The following is a 23,273-nucleotide window of genomic DNA, read 5'->3' as shown; positions in this document are numbered from 1 at the left end:
TCCTTCACAGCTCCCTCCGACTGGGCAGGTCCCATCCCTATTCTTTTGTCTCTGTTTTTTCTTTTTTCTTTTGCCCTACCCAGGTACCTGGGGCAGTTCCTTGCCTTTTGGGAGGTCTGAGGTTTTATGCCAGCGTTCAGTGGGTGTTCTATAGGAGCAGTTCAACGTGTAGATGTATCTCTGAGGTATCCGTGGGGAGGAAGGTGATCTCCGCGTCCTACTCTTACACGATCTTCTCCTGTCTCTAATTTCTAATTTCTGGTAGGAGCAGATACCTGCCATCAGCAGATGGCATACATACACTGTTAGTAATCTTCACAACCATTTGAGCTGGCTAAACTGAGTGAGCAAGGTCAGAATTATTGAATGAATGAATGAATGAGTAAAAAGATCACTAGCTTTAACGTATCTGGGAAAGTAATAGTCTAACCAAGTTTCAATCCACAAGCATATATTTAAAATTCTGAAAACTTCCACATAATTACAAATGGGACAATAGTAGTCAATTACTATTTGGATAAAGAACAGATACAAGTTAGCACAACGTAGTTTACAAACGTACAATTAGACGGAAGAAAATAAGGTCACTTCTATATAGTTATTTCTATGTTTGTTTATTTCATGTTGGTCTCCTAACCTGACTGTAAACTCCCAAAAGGCAGGAACCACATCAATTTTGCCTACCGCTGTATTGCCAGCTCCAAGCAGTTTTTTGCATTCATGGTACAAGTAACTGGCTATTTCTTTATTTCTAGTATAGTCATCCCCAGACATTTACATACAGAGATACATATTACTTTCTTATAAATTACTTTATTCTTTATTTAGAGTTAGGGCATGCCATTGGTTGTTTTTTAAATTAAGTTCAAAACTAGGTTGTATTTATCTATGAATTCCATTTCTGGATACTAAAGGAGGTATTAAAAAGTATTTGCTATAAAAAGGGAAAATGGAGTACGACGGGGTTGAGAGCCAGGGCTCTATATGGTGAATTCAGATTTCTCGAAGAATACGGTATTAAGTTTCACTCACCTTTTTTAAAGGAACTTTGACAGCAATGAAAGGAGTCCCAGGCATCCGCTGTCCACCTGGGGGATAGTCCTTCCACCTGTTAATATATTTTTTGTTAGGCAAATTTTATGGTAGGCTGTCTCCCTGCATAGGATGAATGCGCCTTGAAAATGGAAATCATATCCCTCTATGGTAGGTCCCTCTTCTTGCTGCTTTGCATTTTGCTGCTCCACTTATTCAACCCCACCTAGTAATAACCTATACTTCCCTTGTTCCTGTTCTCCCATCTTGAAAACAGATAAAAGGCAACAAAACAATGCAACGGTCTCAACAAATCAGGGATATCTAAAACCAGAGATGGCCAGAACTTCTGTATCCCTGATAGAACCTAGCCCACTGTTGACTACTAAGGTATCATATCATTAATACATGCGTGTTGACTGAAATAGTTTAAACTCAATTCTTCCACTTCATAATTTACTTTTAGTCCTTATACAAAACCTGATAATAAAATTCCTTAATGCTAGGAATCACACTGAAAAATAATATCTGAACTGACTTCTGTAAGATGAGTTAGAACTAAGCTTAATTCAGTGTATCTGAAGCACAGAAAGTGAGGGCAATAGTGGCACAAGATGGGGCTAGAGAAGCAGAGAGGGTTCTAGACCACGCAGAGCACTAAAGGCCAACAGTTTGTTTTCTATTCTCAAAACAATGTCTTGAGCGATGTCTATGAGCAATGTTCCAACTTGCTTTTAAGGTTTCTAGTGTGCAGGATGGATTGGAAGGAAACAAGATATATGGACACTAGTTAGGACCTAATTGCAACAGACACGTAAGTTCAGTATTAGGATGTTGAGGAAGAGTTGACAGCTTCGGGAGAAATTCAGGAGATAAACTGAAGCGGGCTTAATGGGGTATGAGATGGAGGAAAGGATGGTCTTAGGGAATTAAAGGGTTTACTACACACATGTGCAAAGCCTCAAAATTAATCATCTGAACGTACAGAGGTAGATCTCTCAAATGACACCGGTTAGGAAGCAACAGTACGCCCTTTATCATTCCAAGAGACAACACAAATCAGCTGTCTCCATGGAAAATTCGGCACTACCAGTGCGTTTTTTCACTCAAACTTAGTTCCAGTAACTAGTACGCACATTTTCTGTGCCTAAACAACACAGCTTGAGGAACTGAAGGAGATTCCATGTTGGCCATTAAGGAGTGTCCCCAACACTGACAGTCCCATCTTAAAAAGCAGTCCCTCTGCATTTTATCCAAGGAGCCATGGCCAGAGCCTCCCTTGTAAAACGATGGGGAGAAATCAGAACATCACACTGTCCTTTTCAGCTACCGTGAACTGAGGCGCGAGACGACCAATACCCCCTAGCACAGTGCGGACGGGCCAGCGCGCTGGGGCAACTGTGACAGGCGACAGCACAAGAGACGAAGCCCAGGCCCAGGGGCTCTGAGCTCCACCGGCAACGCCCAGTGGCCAAGGCGTATTACCTTGCCGGGATGTGCTTTCCGCCTTTCCTCCTGGCCAACGAAAGTCCGGAAAAGCCGCGACGCTGACCACAGCGCCCGCGGGCATGATGCCACTGGCTCACGTCACCCCCAACATACCGCCCACCCAACGCCAGGAGTGACAAAGTCGCCAACCCGCCGCCCCCGGTGCCAGCACTAGGCCACGAACCACAGGCGCCTAGGCACAAGCCCACGCAGCTCGCTGACCACCTTCTACTGCGCATGCGCTGCCGCGCGTGGAGATGACGTCATCACGCAGGCGGATTAACGCGCTTGATTAGTAAAGAGGATTCTGATGCCTGCAATTTCCCTCCTTAGCCGGAGGCTGGTAGCACACATCCATTAGTTCCTGTGTGTACCCTTCAGAATTCCAATCATACGGGACATGGAAAGTTGTCCCACTCTCCCAGTTTCTTGTGTGGTTCTTTCAGATATTTCCCAAGTGCTTACGTTCACACTTGTATCTTCTTTGTAAGTATTTGTACCTAACAGATATCCTGTGTTTTATAGAAGAGCAGGCATACTATATACTACCTACTATATACATAGTCTACAATGTGTCTTATCTGCATAGTGACGCTGTTATCTTTCTGAAATATAAACTTGGCTGGATTGCCCTGTTGCTTAAACATCTTCACTTAGCACAGAATAAAGCCCAAGTTTTTAGCACAGCACTGAGAACTCTTCATAAACAAATATCAGTCTGTCTCTCCAACTGAATTATAAGTTCAAACTATGACTTACAAGGACCTACATCATCCACCTCCCTCCTTTGCCCTGCCAGCCTAGCCTCCCTGATCTCATCCTCTACTGCCCTGCCCTCACTCACTTTCCCCTGTCCAGCCCCACTGGCTTCCTTACTATTCCTCAAACATGCCAAGCACAATCGTGCCTCAGGAACTTTGCACATACTATTCCTTCTGCTTCACAACACACCCTCCCACCCCATCTCCACTCTCCCAGAACACACCCTCCCACCCCATCTCCACTCTCCCACATATCCAATGGCTTGTTTCTCACTTCAAGGCTCTGCTCAATCGACATCTTAATAGAGGGGACTTCCCTGATCACCTACCACATTCCCTCGCCTCTTCACCTTCTTTTGTTATTCTCCAAAGCATTTACCACCACTTGACACTCCATATATTGACTTATTTATTCATCTCTCTCCCCCACGAGAATGTAAAGTACGTAAGGGCAAGAACTTTGTTCTCTTGCTACTTCCTACAACAGTGCCTTCAACTTAGCAGGTGTTATACAAATATTGGCTGAAAATGAATGTATGAATTCTTTGCCCTTTCACACGACCCTCTAGTCACACCAGAGGCTGCCCCTCCAGAGCACAAGTTCAAGCCCTGTGCCTTTTGTACCTGTTCCCAATACCTGGGCTGTCCTTTCCTCATTCCGGCAAAATCCTCTTCCTCCAAGCCCAGCTCAAACGCTGTCTCCTCAGTCAGGCCCTTCCTCAATTTCTCCTCTATATTCCTGCTGCACTTGATTCTTTTATCATAATTAACCCACTTATAGTCACTACATGTTTATCTTCCTAGATAACTGTAAGTTGCTACTGAACAAAGACTTCTACTCACCTCTGTATCCCCGTGCCCTAACAACAAACCTATAAGGCTCTCGGTGTTCACTGAAACAATTTATTTTCTGAGTCTCTACCAATTCTAGGGAGTGGACAGTATAGTCTCCTCCTCATTATCAGTGAGCCTGGCATCTGTGGGAGGACCTTATAGCAGAGGAAGTCACCAATGGATCATAACTAAGGTCCTGAGACTGCCATGGCAGAGAGCATGGTGAAGTTAGCCCACTGCATGCAGACGACCCTCAGAGGAGTCAGCATATGCAATGGGCTACACTTGGTATAACATGTGAACAATCAAGGTTTACAAATGTGTTCTCATGCACTTGTAAGGATCTTCTAGCCCACGCGGAGCAGACAGAACACACACAAAGGAGCCCGGAGGAAGTGAGTAGGCCGGCAGCTGCACCCTAACATCTTAAGAGGTAACATTTCTGTGACTACAGTTTACACAAATCAGATCATTTGCCTCCTTTCTAGACACCCTGGTTATCACAGGACAGGCCAAGCCTCTCAAGTTTTAAAGCTAAAGTACAGGGTAGATCTGTGAATAGGGCTTAAGATATTTAAGAGCTAGTACCTGCATTAAGCAATCAGGTTATAGAATGAAAATTTATCTTGAACTTCCAGTCTCTCCCTCTCTCTCTCACCTCCTATCCCCTATCTTCCCACCTCCATCTCTATTCCTTCTCCCCTACTCCCTGTTTTAGGTATATATGTGCATCATTTTACGTATACACGGAATATTTACTGTCTGTTAGATTTACTTAATAAAGTGCACACTCCTCAGGCTAAATTTAGAAAGAGGACAAAATGAACACTTTCTCATGGGGGTCAGTGGTGTTCCAAAGACAAAAGATTCCTCAGTCTTAAAACCTGGCAAACACCATGTTCCTTCTGATAGTTAGAGGCTACAGAAAGGCAAGTGGATCCTTGAAATTCACATGCCATTAAGACCTACTATCAACAGAGTAGATCTTAAGGCAGAAACAAGAAAACACCAGCCTTTTAAGTTCTTCCCGTCTGAAGATGAGAATAAGAGGTGGTAGCGTTCTTCCTCACGTGCACCCAAAGTGTAAAAGCAGCAAAAATATCTTAAACACATATGATGAGGAAGCCACTCTTCTGGTCCACTCGGTTTTGTTTTGCCTCTAGGGATCTGTCTCACTCCGAACCTTTGCTTTTTGTTTTCTCTTTTATATACGCTAAGAACCTGAGAGTCTTAACCTTTTCTTTCACCTCTCAACCAATAAATAGGACAAAACAACATTTTTATGTTTTTATGTATTTTCCATTCAAATTTTTAAAAAAGAGATAAGTAAGCTAGTTCAGTTCATATTTCTCACAAAAATCACTTTCCAAACTAAACTAAATTGTTTGTGACCATCAACAGGAAAAACACCGTACTCTATTAGCACCAGCTGACATTTCCACCTTCATGTTACCAAACACAACAGGCCTAATGTCAGAACTATTAAAAATGTTAAAAATCCCCAACCCCACTCAAAAGGCATACCAAAGTTCAGGTAAAGGAAAAGGAAAAAACAAACAAACACGAAAACAACTCACCATTATCTTTACTTTCTTTCAGAAACCCATTAACAGCGCACTGGAAGTTAAAACTAGTGTCGTCATCTGGCACCTGATGCCCAATTGTACAAATTTTTAAATAAGGAATGGTTTCTGCTAAGTCCTATAAGGCAAAACCATGAAAATATGTATTATTTCCTTTTTAGGGAAAGAATAAAAAATTAATTAGAGGAGGCAGAATATAAACCAGGAGAGTACATTAAACTTAGTATGTCAGTCATTCTGATAAGAGTCATTTTTTCCAAAGCTGCTTTAACCAGTAATTATCACTAGATTTTCCTTAAAACTGCAGAATGGACAGTTACTAGGCATGCAAAAGGAAAAGCAAATCTATGTGAATGAATGCACATGTAACTCAAAATGATATAAACAGTTCTACCTACATTTATGTTCTATCTTACATTTCAAGGGCCATAAAGTGGCTGTGATTTAAGTAGAATAGAGTCAGAAGAACTTGGATTCGAGTTAGGAAATAAAGCCAATTTCAGGCATTGTTGAGAACTGGTATTCTTGGGGTGGGAGAAAGTAGACTATCCATAGAAGACAGAAAAGGATAAGTGAAAATTCTCTAGTTCTGAATTTAAATGGAAAGTAGCAGTATGAACCTATGACATATTTTAAAAATATTAAAAACAAACATACATATTTCCTAGCTCTGACCACCGAAAAAGTCTAGAAACAACTGATGTCATGTCAAAAGGACTCAGGAGTCCCTGGGAAGCTCCAACTGGCCAAAGGTAGGGCCTCAGTTAGAATGATAACTGTAACGGAGTCCACGGTGATATGAATAAATAAATTTTACAAAACTGGTCACCACTGGAGGATATTTGTGAATCAACTCATTATTCTGAAAACTGTTAAATAAAAGAAGAGAATCATGCCTCTACAACTGGGCAACCAAATAGCTGATGAGGGGAGTCTTCTCCTCAGAGAAATATACGCAGCTAATAAGTGAAGAAAAGAACAACAGAATTCACCATTTTTTGAAGTCTCAACTGAACTAATGGATGTCGGTACGAATCATCAGTGACTGCTAATATCACAGAAAGAGACAATTACCTATGTCTCCATGGAAGAACACATCATCACCTATGACACTGTCTTGCCAAAACAAAACATGCAAGCTTCATTCTGATCAACTACCAATTTACAGGAAATAAAAGGATTGAAGAATACGTTACCAGCACATGGAATGTAATCATCAAAATACAGATGGGACAAATTACCTGGTTTCTTTACAAATAAAATTCAAGGAGGACAAAACAGTGAGAGAGACATGGAGGGAGAACCTAGAGATTAAACAAGACTTCAGAGACCGAACAATCAACGGCAAAGGGTGGACCATCTTCGGATCTAATTCAAAATTCTTAAAAACAACTTTTTATGACATTTAGGAGACAACTGCAAATTTGAGCACTCACTGGGTATTTAATATTAAAACATGATATTAAGGAATAAAAGTCCTATATTTTAAATACACATTCCAAAATTATATAGGTGTAATTACATGTTGTCTCGGAGCTGCTTCAAGATAATATGGAATGGGGTGAAACAGGTGGGGGTATAGATAAAACGTGACAGCCATCAGTTGGTAAATAATAAAGCCGGATGAGTTCATGGGTATACAAGGAACACTCACAGTATTTTTATACTTTTGTACATGTTTCAAATTTGTGATAATCGTTTAAAGACAAGACAACACTGCAGAAAACAGTCTGGCAGTTTCTCAAGGGTTAAACGTAGAGCTACCGTACGATCCAACAACTCTGCTACTACCTACACTGCACATCTAAAAGAACTGAAAGCAGGGATTTGCACAAATATCTGTACACCAACGATCACAGCAGCATGATTCACAATAGCTACAAGGTGGAAACAACCCAAGTGTCAATCACCCGATGAATAACAAAATATGGTATATACACACAGTGGGATTCATTAAGCCAAAAAAGGAATGGCATTTCCTTACATGCTATAACATGGGTGAACCTTGAAAACACTAGGTTTAGTGAAATAAGCCGGACATAGAAGGATAAATATTGTAGATTCCACTTACACGAGGTACCTAGGATAGGCAAATTCACAGACAGAAAATAGAATCGAGGTTTCTAAGGGCCGGTGGGAGGGATAATGGGGTTGTCACTGTTTGATGGTTACAGGGTTTTTGTTGAGGATGATGAAAAGGTTTTGGTTATATACAGTGGTGATAGTTATACAACACTGTGACTGTATTTAATGCCACTGAACTGCATATTTATAAATGGTTAAAATAAATATGATTTATATATATTTTACCACAATGACAAAAAGAGGAACAACTGAGTTGAAATTTCAATTCTTCCTTGTCCGAGAGTCAGTTTCATCGTCCGTAAAATTAGTAACTATAGTTGTCTATCCTCTGAGCTTAGTGCAGAGTAAGCACTCAGTAGGAGGTATCAGTACTACTTCCACGTCAACAGCAAAGGATTGTTGTGAAGATTCACAAAGTCAATGGATATGAAAGAACTTTCTAAAGGGCAAACCGCCGTACAAATATTAACAAACATTAGGTGTTACTGTCTCCCAAGGCCATGGAACAGGTCAGAAGAAGGGTAATTCTTTTGCACTGGTATGTCCTACATGGGCCAAGAGAATATATGGGTTTCTCTACTGTATCAGAAGGTATTAGGAAAAGAAAGCATAAAACTTAGAGAACAACTGTCTTTTACCCCGATGCTTAAACACGCTCAGGCAACTGCTTAACATAAGTGCCAAAGACATAATGGACATACCTTTCTTTCCTTTTAGGCTACTACTCTTCTTACTAAAAATTTACTGCATTTTCAAAATACAGAACATGGAAGCTTACAGCACTTCTTAAGCATATCTAGAGCCTACTGCCAAATACTATAGTTCAATTCATATCTTTACTCTCATTTTGAAACAGCAATTACAAATGTGTATTTAAGGAAACCACTAGCTTCCCTTTTGGAACCCATGAAAGAAGGCCAGGATTCACCTTAGCATAAGATGATAACTACTGAACTACTATGAATTATCAGAGTATCAGAAAGAAGGTCATTTTCAATTACGGGTTCCATTTACCTCTGGCTTATAATAGCGGCGAGTATATGTTAAGTCAATAATCAGCCCAAGTTCTTCGTTGTGTTCTTGGTGTTTGCTAAAAAAGATCCAAGGGGGAGAAACATTCTTCTGGAGCAAGATTCTTTTCAAATCTCTGTCAGAAAGAATAAAATAAGAAAGAACATGTGTTTAAAATCCTTTATTATATTATCCATTTATTCAAACCCTGTGATGCTAACATATGAGCTTCAAAGTAAAGTCTCTTCCTCTGGAGTTTACAAGCGGTATTATGATCCTTTCTTCCAGAGAGATTAGACGGCAGAAAATAAGCTCACTTCTATATAGTTATTTCTATCCTTGTTTATTTCATGTTGGTCTCCTAACCTGACTGTAACTCCCAGAAGGCAGGGACCACATCCATTTTGCCTACCGCTGTACTGCCAGCTCCAAGCAGAGTGCCTGTAAATAGACACATAAATAAATACGTCTTGAATATCTACCTATACGGAGGATGGCTTTCACTGCTAAATATTCTTTTATGTATTTGGCTTACTTATGTACTCTGTTCGATTGAGCTCTTTAGTTATTCAGGTGCCAGCAACACACTTTTCGTTTTAAATTAGCAGACTAGTTTTAGAGCAGTCTGAGATTCACAGCAAAACGGAGCAAAAAGTACACAGTTCCCACTTATACCCTCTCTCCTTCACCCCACACAGCCTTCCCCATTATCAACATGCCATACCAGTGTGCTTCCTTTGTGAGAATTCATGAACCAACACTGACACATCATTATCAATCAAAGTCCATAGTTTATTGCATTCATGGTACAAGTAACTGGCTATTTCTTTATTTCTAGTATAGTCATCCCCAGACATTTACATACAGAGATACATATTACTTTCTTATAAATTACTTTATTCTTTATTTAGAGTTAGGGCATTCCATTGGTTTTTTTTTTAAATTAAGTTCAAAACTAGGTTGTATTTATCTATGAATTCCATTTCTGGATACTAAAGGAGGTATTAAAAAGTATTTGCTATAAAAAGGGGAAATGGAGTACGACGGGGTTGAGAGCCAGGGCTCTATATGGTGAATTCAGATTTCTCGAAGAATACGGTATTAAGTTTCACTCACCTTTTTTAAAGGAACTTTGAAAGCAATGAAACGAGTCCCAGGCATCCGCTGTCCACCTGGGAGATAGTCCTTCCACCTGTTAATATATTTTTTGTTAGGCAAATTTTATGGTAGGCTGTCTCCCTGCATAGGATGAATGCGCCTTGAAAATGGAAATCATATCCCTCTATGGTAGGTCCCTCTTCTTGCTGCTTTGCATTTTGCTGCTCCACTTATTCAACCCCACCTTGTAATAAGCTATACTTCCCTTGTTCCTGTTTTCCCATCTTGAAAACAGATAAAAGACAACAAAACTATGCAACGGTCTCAACAAATCAGGGATATCTAAAACCAGACTTGGCCAGAACTTCTGTATCCCTGATAAAACTTAGCCCGGTGTTGACTACTAAGGCATCATTAATACATGCATGTTGACTGAAATCGTTTGAACTCAATTCCTCCACAGTTTAGTTTTAGTCCTCATACAAAACCCGATAATAAAATTCCTTAATGCTAGGAATCACAGTGAAAAATAATATCTGAACTGACTTCTGTAAGATGAGTCAGAACTAAGGTTAATTCAGTGTATCTGAAGCACAGAAAGTGAGGGCAATAGTGGCACAAGATGGGGCTAGAGAAGCAGAGAGGGTTCTAGACCACGCAGAGTCTTAAAGGCCAACAGTTTGTTTTCTACTCTCAAAACAATGCTTTTGACCGATGTCTACGTGCAATGTTCCAACTTGCTTTTAAGGTTTCTTGTGTGCAGAATGGATTGGAAGGAAACAAGAAATATGGACACTACTTAGGACCTAATTGCAACAGACAGGCAAGTTCAGTATTAGGATGTTGAGGGAGAGGTGATAGATTCAGAAGAAATTCAGGAGATAAACTGAAGCGGGCTTAATGGGGTATGAGATGGAGCAAAGGAAGGTCTTAGGGAATTAAAGCGTTTACTGCACACATGAGCCAAGTCTCACAATTAATCATCTGAACGGACAGAGGTAGATCTCTCAAATGACACCAAAGTGATTAGGATAGCAACAGTACGCCCTGACAACACAAATCAACTGTCTCGATGGAAAATTCGGCAGTACCCGTGCGTTTCTTCACTCAAACTTAGTTCCAGGTCCTCTTACTCACATTTTCTGTGCCAAAACAACACAGCTGAGGAATTGAAGGGGATTCCACGTTGGTAATTAAGAAGTGTCCCCAACACTGACAGTCCCATCTTAAAAAGCAGTCCCTCTGCATTTTACCCGAGGAGCCATGGCCAGAGACTCCCTTGTAAAACGATGGGGAGAAATCAGAACATCACACACTATCCCTTTCAGCTACTGTGAACTGAACCGCGAGACGACCAATACCCCCGAGCACAGCGCGGACGGGGCAGCCCGCGGGGGCAACAGTCACAGGAGACAGCACAGGAGACCAAGCCCAGGCCCAGGGGCTCTGGGCTCCACCGGCAACGCCCAGGGGCCAAGGCTTATTACCTTTCCGGCATGTGCTTTCCGCCCTTCCTCCTGGCCGACGAACGTCCGGAAAAGCCGCGACGCTGACCCCAGCGCCCACGGGCATGATGCCACTGGCTCATGTGACCCCCAACGTGCTGCCCACCCAACGCCAAGAGTGCCAAAGTCGCCAGACCGGCGCCCCCGGTGCCAGCACAAGGCCCCGAAACACACAAGCCTAGGCACAAGCCCACGCAGCTCGCGCTCCTCCTTCTACTGCGCATGCGCCACCGCTCGCCCAGATGACGTCCACACGCCCAGACACTTCATTCATAAAGAGGAGTATGACGCCTGCAATTCCATCCTTAGCCCGAAGATGGTAGCAGAGGTCCATTAGTTCGTGGTGTTTGCACCCTTCAGAACTCCAATCACATGGGACATGGAAAGCTGTCCCACTCTCCCAGTATCTTGTGTGGTTCTTTCAGATATTTCCCAAGTGCTTTACATTCACACTTGTTGTATCTTGTATGTAAGTATTTCTACATAATGGAGATCCTGTATTTTATACAGGAGCTGCATACTAGACATAGTCTACAATCTGTCTTGGATCGTGAGTTTCCCAGTCAATTTTTGCGTACATCCAACCCATTCTCTTTAATAGCTGCGTCACATTATGTAATTTACATGGCCAGTCCGATACTGATGGACTTTTAGTTGTTTTCAGTTTGGGGGTATTCTGTTTGTTTGTTTGTTTGTTTTTGTCCTCTGTTATACATAGGCTGCAATGTGAACCTCTTGATACATGTGTATAGCTATATATAAATTTCTAGACATAGAATTTCTGGAATGAAAGAGATGCAAACTTAAAATATTGAAAGGTTTTCAATCAATCTAATCTGCCTAATCAACCTTCAAAAATACTCTATCAACTTATACTCCACTCACAGTGAAACATTTATTGGGTTTCTATTATGTGCCTGGTATCATGCTGGAGGTTGACAGTATGGATTTACATTTTAGACAATACCAAAACATGCTTGAGAGAGATAAGAGTGGAGCTCAGGTATAACATTTCCTCACAGTATCAGGCATAGGGATCGGTACCTGTTAGAAAAATTATGAATCCTGCCACAAGTGGAACAGCAAAGAACAGCATGTCCTACAGTAGGTCTGAAGGTATAATAGCATACTAAATTCCATTGTTATTTATAATAACAAATGTTTTTTGTTAGTTTTACTTTTCAGTTTCTAGTTTCTGAAAGTATCTTACATACACTGTTAGTAATCTTCACAACCATCTGAGCTGGGTAAACTGAGTCAGGAAGGTCAGAATTATTGAATAAATGAATGAATGAGTAAAAATATCACTAGCTTTAACGTATCTGGGACAGTCAATAGTCTAACCAAGTTTCAATCCACAAGCATTTATTTACAATTCTGAAAACTTCCAATAATTACAAATGGGACAACAGTAGTCAATTACTACCTGGATAAAGCAAAGATACAAGTTAGCACAACCTAGTTTACAAACCTACAATTAGGCTCATTCAATTTGGTGCTAAGTCATAAAATATTCTTTTGCAATTTATGAAAAATATCCAATGGGCATGTAATGGCCAAAAAGTACAAATGATACAAATATCTATAGACATGACAATGTACAAATTGTGACATAAATCTATCGGAAACTAGAAAATCTACGTTGGTCTTATAGTTCCAGCTTGCTAAAAGATACAGGCTTTGGGTGGGAACACAAAAAAAACCCAGACCTGGCCATAACGGGGTTTCCAGAAAGTATGCGAACTAGCAAAGAGTAGGCCTCTGGATGGGAGTGGGTCCAACATGAGATGAAACAATGCTTTAATGGGTATGTAGTATGCCAGGACGGAAAATCTAGGAGCAAGGGATATATGGAGAATCAGACAGCGAAGTATTTGACACTAACAAAATCTACCAGTATCCCATAGGGCCTCAGGCACCATGCAAGGGTTTGAGGGATTCCAGTATTTAATTAAATCAAAATGTGACAATGGGAGGAATTAAGGACAGTCTCAGGGGTAGACGAACTGGGGATGTTACACCAAGACGTGTCTCAGTTAACCTGATGGGTTCAAAATGCTGGGACAAGACAATACCCTAACTGTAAGAATAAAGGTTTCGGTCAGGGTAGGGCCTCATGTTCCTAAGTGCTGAAATAGAGCTCTTTAGTTTCTTCCTCCTACATGGAAGATTCTTTTAGAGGTTAAGATGATGCTGAGCCTGCAAGCTAAAGTTAAATGGCTGGAACTAGGGAGAGAAACTAAGTTACATAGGCTCGGAACCAGGAAAAGCCTAACTAAGGGTTTGCCCAACTAAACAGAATTGAATGTTGGAACTGCATAGTTTAATAGGTAAACATTTTACTGATACCAAAATGTGTCTTACCACACTCCCCCCAATCTCACACCGCCCACCCTAACCTGCAGTGGCTATGGGTCCCTTGATTTCCATGGAAATATAGAGGAAAGAGACACTGATCTGGCTTGCAGGTATTTAGTAAGTTGTTAGCCTCACATCACATACTAGTATCACGTAAGTAGGCCATCTGAAGTAGGAAGCTTAGGGGAAAAACCTTAAAAAACACTTAAAAGCTTAAGCCACATCTCTATACTAACAACACCTTTCACCATTTCTTCTCAGATAAGCATCATCCCCATCAGTGAAAAAACTCGTATCTCATAATAGGAAAAACAGGCCTAAAAATTAAATGTGTGTCTTTGGAGGTCCCATCTATGGGACATCTTCCTGGTACTAGAAAAGTCCCCAGAAAGATCAATCTTTGCACCCCTCCCTGAAAGCTTACCACCAAGGACAATGACTAGATCCATAGATTTCCTCCCTCAAACCAGCTTACCTCACGTATAAATCATTAGCAACTCGGCCCTTACTCACATTATCACAGTCACAAGAGTGGTTAGGGAGCAAAGCACTAACCACGGGAACTGAAACAGAGGCAACCCAGGCCAAGTTGGGCTGATGGCACATGTCTGCTCCTTACGCTTGGGTGCATAACGCGACTCACCGCAATGCCTTTTTCACAGACCCCCTTTAAAGTTTCTCCACAAAATCCAACAGGTCAAGTTCGTTCATGATGCTTCAAGATAAACAATCGTCAAGAGAGAAACATGCAGTATGTCTTACAATGTTGGAGTCCTTCAAAATATGACAAGGAAATAACCATGTAGACAAAACCGGAGCATTTCAAAAAATCTGTATTCTACAAACATACCAGTGAATGCTATTAATAAGGTAATATGACATAAAACAAACTGAGAACTATATGTAAGACTGTTCCCTTTAGTGTACAGAATTCATGGCAATTGCTGCACTATCGAGCTACTTATATCTATGACTGTCTGTTCTGGTAATACAAAATGAGGCCAAAGTGTGTCAACTTGTTTCCCACAGAAACCACAAAATCTACATGAATCTCTTTACTCCTGTGCCCTTTCACCTTATCTGCTCCCAGTTCTCCACGAAATGTCCTCTTCCTTCTCTAATTATTCTCCTCTTCATTTTCCTAGGCCTTGCACCCAAGCATGCAAGACAGAGAATCCTAGAGGTCCAAGATTCTAGAGTGGCTGTTTGCAAGGGGCAGGAGATTACAGTAACTGCCACACTGTATATACTTCTGTGCAAAGAAAAAGGGACAGTATTCAGAATGTCTCTCACGTATAAAAGAGCTGGATGGCAGGATACCTGTGTGGCCCAAGGAACCAGAGGTAGCAAATTATGGGGAAAACAATGGCAACCAAAGGCTGGAAGAGGAAAGGTTTGCAACCAGCTCTGTCTCCTAGCTCTCTGGTATCTGCGTCCAACGGGCAGAGTCTATTTTGTGAAGCATCAAGCACTGAAAAGAAGACTCCTGCTGCTGCAAGGTGACAGGAAGTAACATCATTGAGGGTAAGAATGGCAAGATCAAGGCTTGTCCTAGAAACAATGCCCATAATGGAAAGAAAAAAGAAAGCAGAAGAGAAATGTAAGTCGCAAGTCCAGCCCCTGGCCCAGCCTGGCCCAGCCCAAGGAAGGTAGGAGTCAAGGAGACGAAACTAAAAGAGAAGAGACTTGGACCACAACACTCTCCACAAGGTACACTCAACAAACTTCACCCTACGCTTTAACCAAGTTACAAAAAGAGCTTCTTAATCCCTCCTTTGGCTCCTTAAAAGCTGCTATAAGTTCACTAATTAGACAGATACGATTTCAGAACAACCGTAATAATTCAAACTAGATGGCTCTTGCCTTCCTAAGGATATTAATTACATAAGATATATACAGCTCTAAGTATATGATACATAAAATATAATACTGTGTAGGATACAGGTAACTGTTAGTAAATTATATTAATGAACGTCTGTGAGAAATGTTGCAATGATTTCCCTAATGTAAGAGCCTGGGGGAGGTAAATCTGTCTTCTAGGATTTCCTCCCCAGAGCTCAGAAATTCAGGTGTTGTTTTAGCTCTCCTACACTCTCTCCACCCAACCCCGCCTTCCTGTTGGGGATCGGACCTCCCTATTGGCTGTCTCATACCTTGACACTGCCTGCTTTGTGACATCATTCTCCTGTATCATATAAGTGACCAGTGAGCAGTAACCAGTGACCTTTGTACTGGACACATGCGCCGTTCAGCTGCAGCCACTCAGACATCCTCTGCTGTTGCCTCCTCATCCCTGGTATCTGCAGTTGATGTTTTCTCTTCTTCTCTGACCATGTCAGGTAAGAAAAGAAACTTTTTAAAGTTTTTCGTTAGATTTATTTTGCCCCTACATTTACTAGTAGATTCAAAATAGCATGGAATAATGAGGGAACGTAACGTATTGAACTAGAAGTCTGGAGACCTAATTTCAGTTCTGACTTTGGCATTTACTATCTGTATGACTTTGGACAAATCATTGACTGTCTCACAAAGCCTGATTTTTTCCTTTTCTGTTACGTTAGGATACTACATTGGTTGATCACTCTGATCCCTGTCTTTTCTAATATTGAGCCTTAAAGGGTACCCATGTAGAAAATGAAATCAGAGACTTCTCAAGAGTGTTTCAACAGAAACACAGAAAAGCCAGGTGACATAGAAAACTAGCAATATATAGCAAGATGTTTCATCTCTAATGGTCTCCCTCCACTAGTATTTCGACTAGTTGAAAAGAGAAAATAGGGAGAGAGGATGGAGAGTACTGGGCTACATAGGGAGGCACAGAGTCAAACGTAAGGCAGTTTAGGATTGTTTTCATCAGCACAGGCCAACAGGAACCAAGACATAGGAAAAAATATAAGAACGAAGAGGGGAAGAATGGAGGAGCTCTCAAGAAAAATGTGGTTTGCAATGGAATGTTGATGGGAACCAAAGATTTTAAATTAAAGCACAAACAGCATAGGGTGAATTCTGCTCAGAGCAGGGCAAAACAAAGTTCATTGTAGCAAATCCTTATTTTAACAGACTAAGAGGAAAGTAAGGACAGAAGAGGGTATCACCAGGAAAGGCAGCTTACCAGAAAAGTCATACTCAGTGTTTTTTTTTTCTTTTATTGCCTCTCTGAATACAGTTGGCACTTGACAGTCTTGAATGTAAACATTTTAGAAATATGTCCTAGAAATCATGCTTCCTATATACAAGAAACCAAAGTGGTTATCTAGGGGTCTGCTTTTCAATCTTTCATTCTTCCTAATTTTTAAACTATGTAGACGTTTTACCAATTAAACACTTTAAATGATATCTTCGAGATTGAATCAGAAGCACTATTTCCTCTGTGTGATATGTAGCTTCTAAGGCAAGGTTGCTTTTCATCTTTACAGTTCTTTCCTTCCTAACACAGAGAGCACATTGATCAACAGCCATCGTTCGTTTTTAGATCTTAGCTACCTAACAAGGAAAAGAAAAAGTCAAGCCCCACATCTCTATTTCCACATTGAGGGAATTCGCTGGCAGTCCAGTGGTTAGGACTCGGTGCTTTCACTGCCAGGGCCACGTGGCGCGACAAAAAAAAAAAAAAAAAAAAATTCCACATTTATCTAGAACAATATTGCGGAGTCCTTTCGATGTTCTTACATTTGAAAATCTTTTTTAATTGGATTCTAGTGATGATGGTTTTTTTAGGTTTTGGGATGTCATCTTCTTGGATGTTGAAGATGATTATAATCTAAGTTCTAGGATAAATACAAAAACCTTCTTGATACTTTTTAAGCTTCCTTTCTGCTTATTATATATTTCTATTCTTTGAAACATATATTTCTACCAGGCTGAATACCTGTTACTTGCTGGGTAAAAATATGAATGAGCACAATAATGAAATTCTTTTACACTTATTATTTTGCTGTCTGCTTTGTACCAGTTTTCATTGAAATACTTGTCTGCATATATTGTGGCTACCTATACATTCACATTGATTGAATTTTGTTGCTCTTTAGGCATTTTTACTGATATATCTTCTCTGTCTGTATGTATTGGCTAGGAATTCATTCAAAATCACCTTCTATCGTGTTTTTGGGTTAACAGTATTCACTAAAATACAGTGGGCAAAATTCACTTTCATAACATTGCATGTATGGTACAGAATGTCATTTGTTAGTAAACTCATTATGCTCTGATACTTGCCACATACCCCAGTTTTCATAACTATGTATTTCTTTTTCGTTATGTAATATGTTTTTCATGAATTTTCTTTGTCTTTCTAGAACTTATTGTATCTTCCTCCATATAAATCATATACAATATACCAGTTTATTCATGGATTAATTATTACTGCTATTATTATTGGTGGTGGTGTTATCACCACTTTACAGATGAGTAATCTGAAGTAATCAGATAACATTTTTCTTTCCAAAAGCACTTAAGAAATTCACTTTCGGGTAATCATTTTGAGGTAGGATGAGAAACCAGGCTTGAAGAGGGTAAAAATGACTCTTTAAATTTACCAGTTGGACTGAGCTGTATGTGAACTCTAGGTAATAGCGTGGGAACTGCACAAGCAAAGTGAGACACTGAAGATCACGAAGGTGACAGCCGTACTGTTTTCTAACGGACAAAAAAAAAACTGCCTATAGTGTAAGTTCTATTTCTCCTGCTTTCTGGCAGTATCGTGCTCAGAGTAGCGTCCTGGCAAGGAAGTCAGGATACTTAGGTTCTGAAACCTGGTAAGGATACTCACATAATGAGAGAACTTGAACAAGACAACCCGACCTCTCTGAGCCTCAGTTTCCTTCCTCATGAAATGACACTGTGAAAATAGAAGTTCTCTAAGGACCTCCTAGTTCTAAAATGCTTCCAGTCTAGGAAACAGCATAGAAGTCAATACTAGTGCAGGCTGAAGGGAAAGATAGGGCAGGGAGAAGGTTGCTTCCAGCCTAGAGAACAATGTCTGAGCCATACCACTTGGGTCTTCTGCCCATCTGTGCCCAACATGGCAGCACAGGCAGTTAACACAGAAGAGTGTAAAACTGCTCAGTCCTTACAACCATCATAACGGTCTGATTTTTGGTTTCTCAGTAAGTATTGACATTAGAGGTGTCCTGATAGCAAGAACCTTAAGATAATGCTGTTCCTCAAACATAGTGAGAATTTATCAATCTCCCTGATGTTTTCATTACCCTCTTGTTCTTACAGAAAATTTCCAAAATCCATTTCTACTCGGAACTCTAAATTCTCTGCAGCACTCTCTTCCTGTGGTGAGCAATGCAGCCTCCCTGACAGGAAGTGCCTGCAACTTCTCCAGAGTCTCTGCTCCTGCCATCGGTTCGGCATCAGCTACCGGTAGGTACCTCCTTCCAGACACAGACACACGTGTAGTGCCTACCTTCACCAACAGTCTAGCATAACTACGTTATCTGGAGTTACTGACCAGAGCCAGATCTCCACTTCAGCTGCTTCCTATCCAGGTGTTCTTGACTGGGACATCACAGGAAGCACTGAAAAGAATTCTTCTTCACTCGGAGACTTTACTCTGGCCGTCACTGACCAGCACACAGCTGCTTCCTCCATGTTTATGGCAGCCCAGTATGATAAAACTGCAGACCCCAATAACGTGGTCCCTCTATATCCAAAGGTCCCAACGTGATCAAAGCCAAAGACAACAGAGCCATTAAGGGGAATCAGGTGCGGGAAAAGCCAAGTGTCATAAAGGCTCCCTCTGATCAACCCAGAAAGAACAAACATAAAGCCTCTGAGCCTATCAATGCTGCTCCCAAGGCCAAAATCCAGCCAAAGAATCCAGAGTGCCTGATAGCGGGAGAAGTGGCTCTATGCAATGCTGCAGTCAGTGACAGGGCTCCTGTGAACACGGCCAAGGGTTCTAAAGGCAAACCTCAGAAAGCTGCATCCAGGAAGATCAGCAAAACGAAGAGCCACGGGCAGGAAAAGACCAAAAGGACCAGAGGAAGAAAGAAGGCTGAAGAGAATAAGCAGTCAGGGAGCAAAGTCAAGGCAGGAGAGAAGCCAACAATTCCCCAGACGATGCGAAAGGAACACCAAACCGAGCTTATCCAAGAGAGCTTTAAAAAGCCTCGAACCGCCCTACGCGTGCGCATGCTGGAGGCTGTGCAGGTTTTTCATGCACTGGGGGAGAAGAATGATAAGAGAACTGGGCTCTCCTCCTGTCGGGTCTTGGGAAATTCAAGCAACTCTAAAGACCCCCAGCCACCCCCAGCTATCCAGCCATGGCGGAATACCCCACGTGAGGGTAAGGGCCCTGAGAAAACTCAAGGCGAAGCCCAGAACCCAGACAGCAGTGCTGAAAAAGAGGGTCCCTCTCCATCCCAGTATGAGCTGCTGCCTCCTGGGAAGGTCAAGTTGATACCTCTGCCTTTTTCTGCCTGGGACAAGCCTCAAGCTCGACCTGCTCCTCGGAGGCCACAGTCTCCGGCCTCACATCGGCCTGCTGTTGCTGACCGTGCACACCCTGCCTCTACTGACTCAGCTCAACCTGCTGCAGTCAGTTCTTCCCAGCCAGCTCCTGCCTCTTTGCCAGGTCCTGCCAAACCAGCTCAGCCAACTGTGACCAACCCAACCCAACCGGGTTGGACCGACCATACCCAGCCTAGTGTCCCTCCGCCTGCTGCTCCTAGGCCTGCACCCTACAAAACTTCATCATGCACTTCTCTCCAGTGGGAGCCTGTCCCCCCTGCTGTGACTAAGCGCCAGTCCCCAGCCAAGCTCCAAACCCCATTTCTACTCCAAGACTTCAGCAAGAAACCAGTTCCGTGGAGGGAACCCAATGTTCCTGAGCCAGTAATGTCAAAGCCCATCGAACTACAGCAGAGGCCCGAGCGGGAGGCCATGAAGAGGCGGGCCCAACAACAACGTGAGAATGCTGCCAAATACACCTCTTTGGGGAAAGTGCAATTTTTCATTGAGAGGCAAAAAGAAATGGAAATTGCTGACTACTACGGATATGTAAAGTAACAGCTGCTAGGATTGTTGGTGCCACCTTGGGGACCAGCTCTTCTTCCATATGTAGATAAGACAGGCATAAGTTTATTTATATTGTAAAACAATAAACTTGAATAAAAAAAAGAAACAGAATTAATAGATGAGTAATAAACCTTTTGAATTCTGAGATGCTGCTAACTGCGGCGTGTTTTTTTGTTTTGTTTTGTTTTGTTTTTGATGGGGTTGGAATCAAAGTCTGCATGAGAAAGGAAGGACTGAAAGTTGGATGGGAGAATGAAGGAAAGGGGTAAAAACTGAGGAAAGAGGAAGGAACTTGGCCCAGGGCTAGGAAGGCCAAAAGAGATTTATGGATTTATGAAAGGAAGCAGGAGTGAGGATGAAATGGCAGAAGTAAAAAGCAGGGTCAGAGGTCAGGGTTGAAAGAACCAAATTTGAGTAGAGTTGAAGATGACAGAAGGTGACTCTAGGTTTACTAGGAGAAATAGAAAAAGTCTCTTGGGGAGGTTGGCCTTAAGTCTCACAACCACCAGATAGGTATTTAAGAAAACAAGAGGTTCAGGACACATCTCTGAAAGGTTTGAGTTGCCATATCCAGGCGTGAGTATAGTGGGGGGATAGGGAAATCTACCAGAGAGGTGGCTAGGGCTCAGAGTTATCCTAGGGGCAGCTGACGACAGGGGCAGAGCCAAGGGAACTGCTGCATCAGGAGGCCCACAAATAGGGCCTGGTATGTAAATTACCGTGTACTCAACACCTGAGCACCAGGGCAGCTAAGGCACTATTCAGTTAATCCTGGCAACGACAGGCAAGGCCAGTATTCCTGTGCCACTTCACTTAGAGAGGTGAATATAATCATCAAAATCTAGACGGGACAAATTACCTGGTTTCTTTAAAAATAAAATGCAAGGAGGATAAAAAAAAGTGAGAGAGACATGGAGGGAGAACCTAGAGATTAAATAAGACTTCAGAGACCTAACCATCAACGGCAAAGTGTGGACCTTATTTGGATCTAACTCAAAATTCTTAAAAACAATTTTTTATGACATTTAGAAGACAACTGCAAATTTGAGCACTCACTGGGTATTTACTATTAAAAAATGATATTAAGGAATAAAAGTCCTATATTTTCAAGATACGTACCAAAAATATACAGCTGGAGCTTCCCTGGTGGCGCAGTGGTTGAGAATCTGCCTGCCAATGCAGGGGACATGGGTTCGAGACCTGGTCTGGGAAGATCCCACATGCCACGGAGCAACTAGGCCCGTGAGCCACAACTACTGAGCCTGCGCGTCTGGAGCCTGTGCTCCACAACAAGAGAGGCCGCGATAGTGAGAGGCCCGCGCACCGCGATGAAGAGTGGCCCCAGCTTGCCGCCACTAGAGAAAGCCCTCATACAGAGACGACGACCCAACACAGCAAAAAATAAATAAAAATAATAATAAATTAATTAATTAAAAATATATATATAGGTGTAATTACATGTTGTCTCGGAGCTGCTTCAAGATAATATGGAATGGGGTGAAACAGGTGGGGGTATAGATAAAACGTGACAGCCATCAGTTGGTAAATAATAAAGCCGGATGAGTTCATGGGTATACAAGGAACACTCACAGTATTTTTATACTTTTGTACATGTTTCAAATTTGTGATAATCGTTTAAAGACAAGACAACACTGCAGAAAACAGTCTGGCAGTGTCTCAAGGGTTAAACGTAGAGCTACCGTACGATCCAACAACTCTGCTACTACCTACACTGCACATCTAAAAGAACTGAAAGCAGGGATTTGAGCAAATATCTGTACACCAACGATCACAGCAGCATGATTCACAATACCTACAAGGTGGAAACAACCCAAGTGTCAATCACCCGATGAATAACAAAATATGGTATATACACACAGTGGGATTCATTAAGCCCAAAAAGGAATGGCATTTCCTTACATGCTATAACATGGGTGAACCTTGAAAACACTAGGTTTAGTGAAATAAGCCGGACATAGAAGGATAAATATTGTAGATTCCACTTACACGAGGTACCTAGGATAGGCAATTTCACACAGACAGAAAATAGAATCGAGGTTTCTAAGGGCCGGTGGGAGGGATAATGGGGTTGTTCCTGTTTGATGGTCACAGAGTTTTTGTTGAGGATGATGAAAAGGTTTTGGTTATAGACAGTGGTGATAGTTACACAACACTGTGACTGTATTTAATGCCACTGAACCGCATATTTATAAATGGTTAAAATAAATATGATTTATGTATATTTTACCACATTGAAAACAAGAGGAACAACTGAGTTGAAATTTCAATTCTTCCTTGTCCGAGAGTCAGTTTCATCGTCCGTAATTGTAGTTGTCTATCCTCTGAGCTTAGTGCAGAGTAAGCACTCAGTAGGAGGTATCAGTACTACTTCCACTTCAACAGCAAAGGATTGTTGTGAAGATTCACAAAGTCAAAGGATATGAAAGAACTTTCTAAATGGCAAACCGCTGTATAAATCTTAACAAACATTA

General features: G+C 41.6%; 2 protein-coding genes and 1 long non-coding RNA gene across 3 annotated transcripts in view; 1 reads left to right on the top strand and 2 right to left on the bottom strand.

Annotated features, from left to right (window-relative positions):
- The window catches only part of MAP9 (microtubule associated protein 9), a 46,918-nt gene extending 44,364 nt beyond the window's left edge, over window positions 1-2,554 (bottom strand). Inside the window, exons 1-2 of the mRNA XM_079919666.1 lie at window positions 2,518-2,554; window positions 1,033-1,108 (exon numbers count right to left, since the gene is read on the bottom strand). The gene's annotated coding sequence lies outside the window, so the exon portion shown is untranslated. The remainder of the gene's footprint in view (window positions 1-1,032; window positions 1,109-2,517) is intronic.
- Window positions 2,555-5,415: 2,861 nt separating this feature from the next.
- On the bottom strand, window positions 5,416-9,985 carry LOC307185947. The gene is made up of 3 exons (XR_013828215.1): window positions 9,911-9,985; window positions 8,798-8,930; window positions 5,416-5,816 (listed from the first exon to the last, which is right to left on the bottom strand). It is a non-coding gene; the product is annotated as an uncharacterized lncRNA (long non-coding RNA).
- Window positions 9,986-15,994: 6,009 nt separating this feature from the next.
- Window positions 15,995-20,772, top strand: LOC307185530 (uncharacterized protein C2orf78-like; the record flags this gene model as incomplete). Its single annotated transcript, XM_079919835.1, has 3 exons — window positions 15,995-16,094; window positions 18,979-19,125; window positions 19,418-20,772. 3 exons carry the CDS (start codon window positions 15,995-15,997, stop codon window positions 20,770-20,772), a joined length of 1,602 nt encoding a protein of 533 aa, XP_079775961.1.
- Between the last annotated feature and the right edge of the window lie 2,501 nt (window positions 20,773-23,273).

This window comes from Stenella coeruleoalba (assembly GCF_951394435.1).
Source record: "Stenella coeruleoalba genome assembly, chromosome: 4".
Taxonomy (NCBI): domain Eukaryota; kingdom Metazoa; phylum Chordata; class Mammalia; order Artiodactyla; family Delphinidae; genus Stenella; species Stenella coeruleoalba.
The sequence above is the reverse complement of the archived record's forward strand: the minus strand, read 5'-3'. Positions and strand labels throughout refer to the sequence as shown.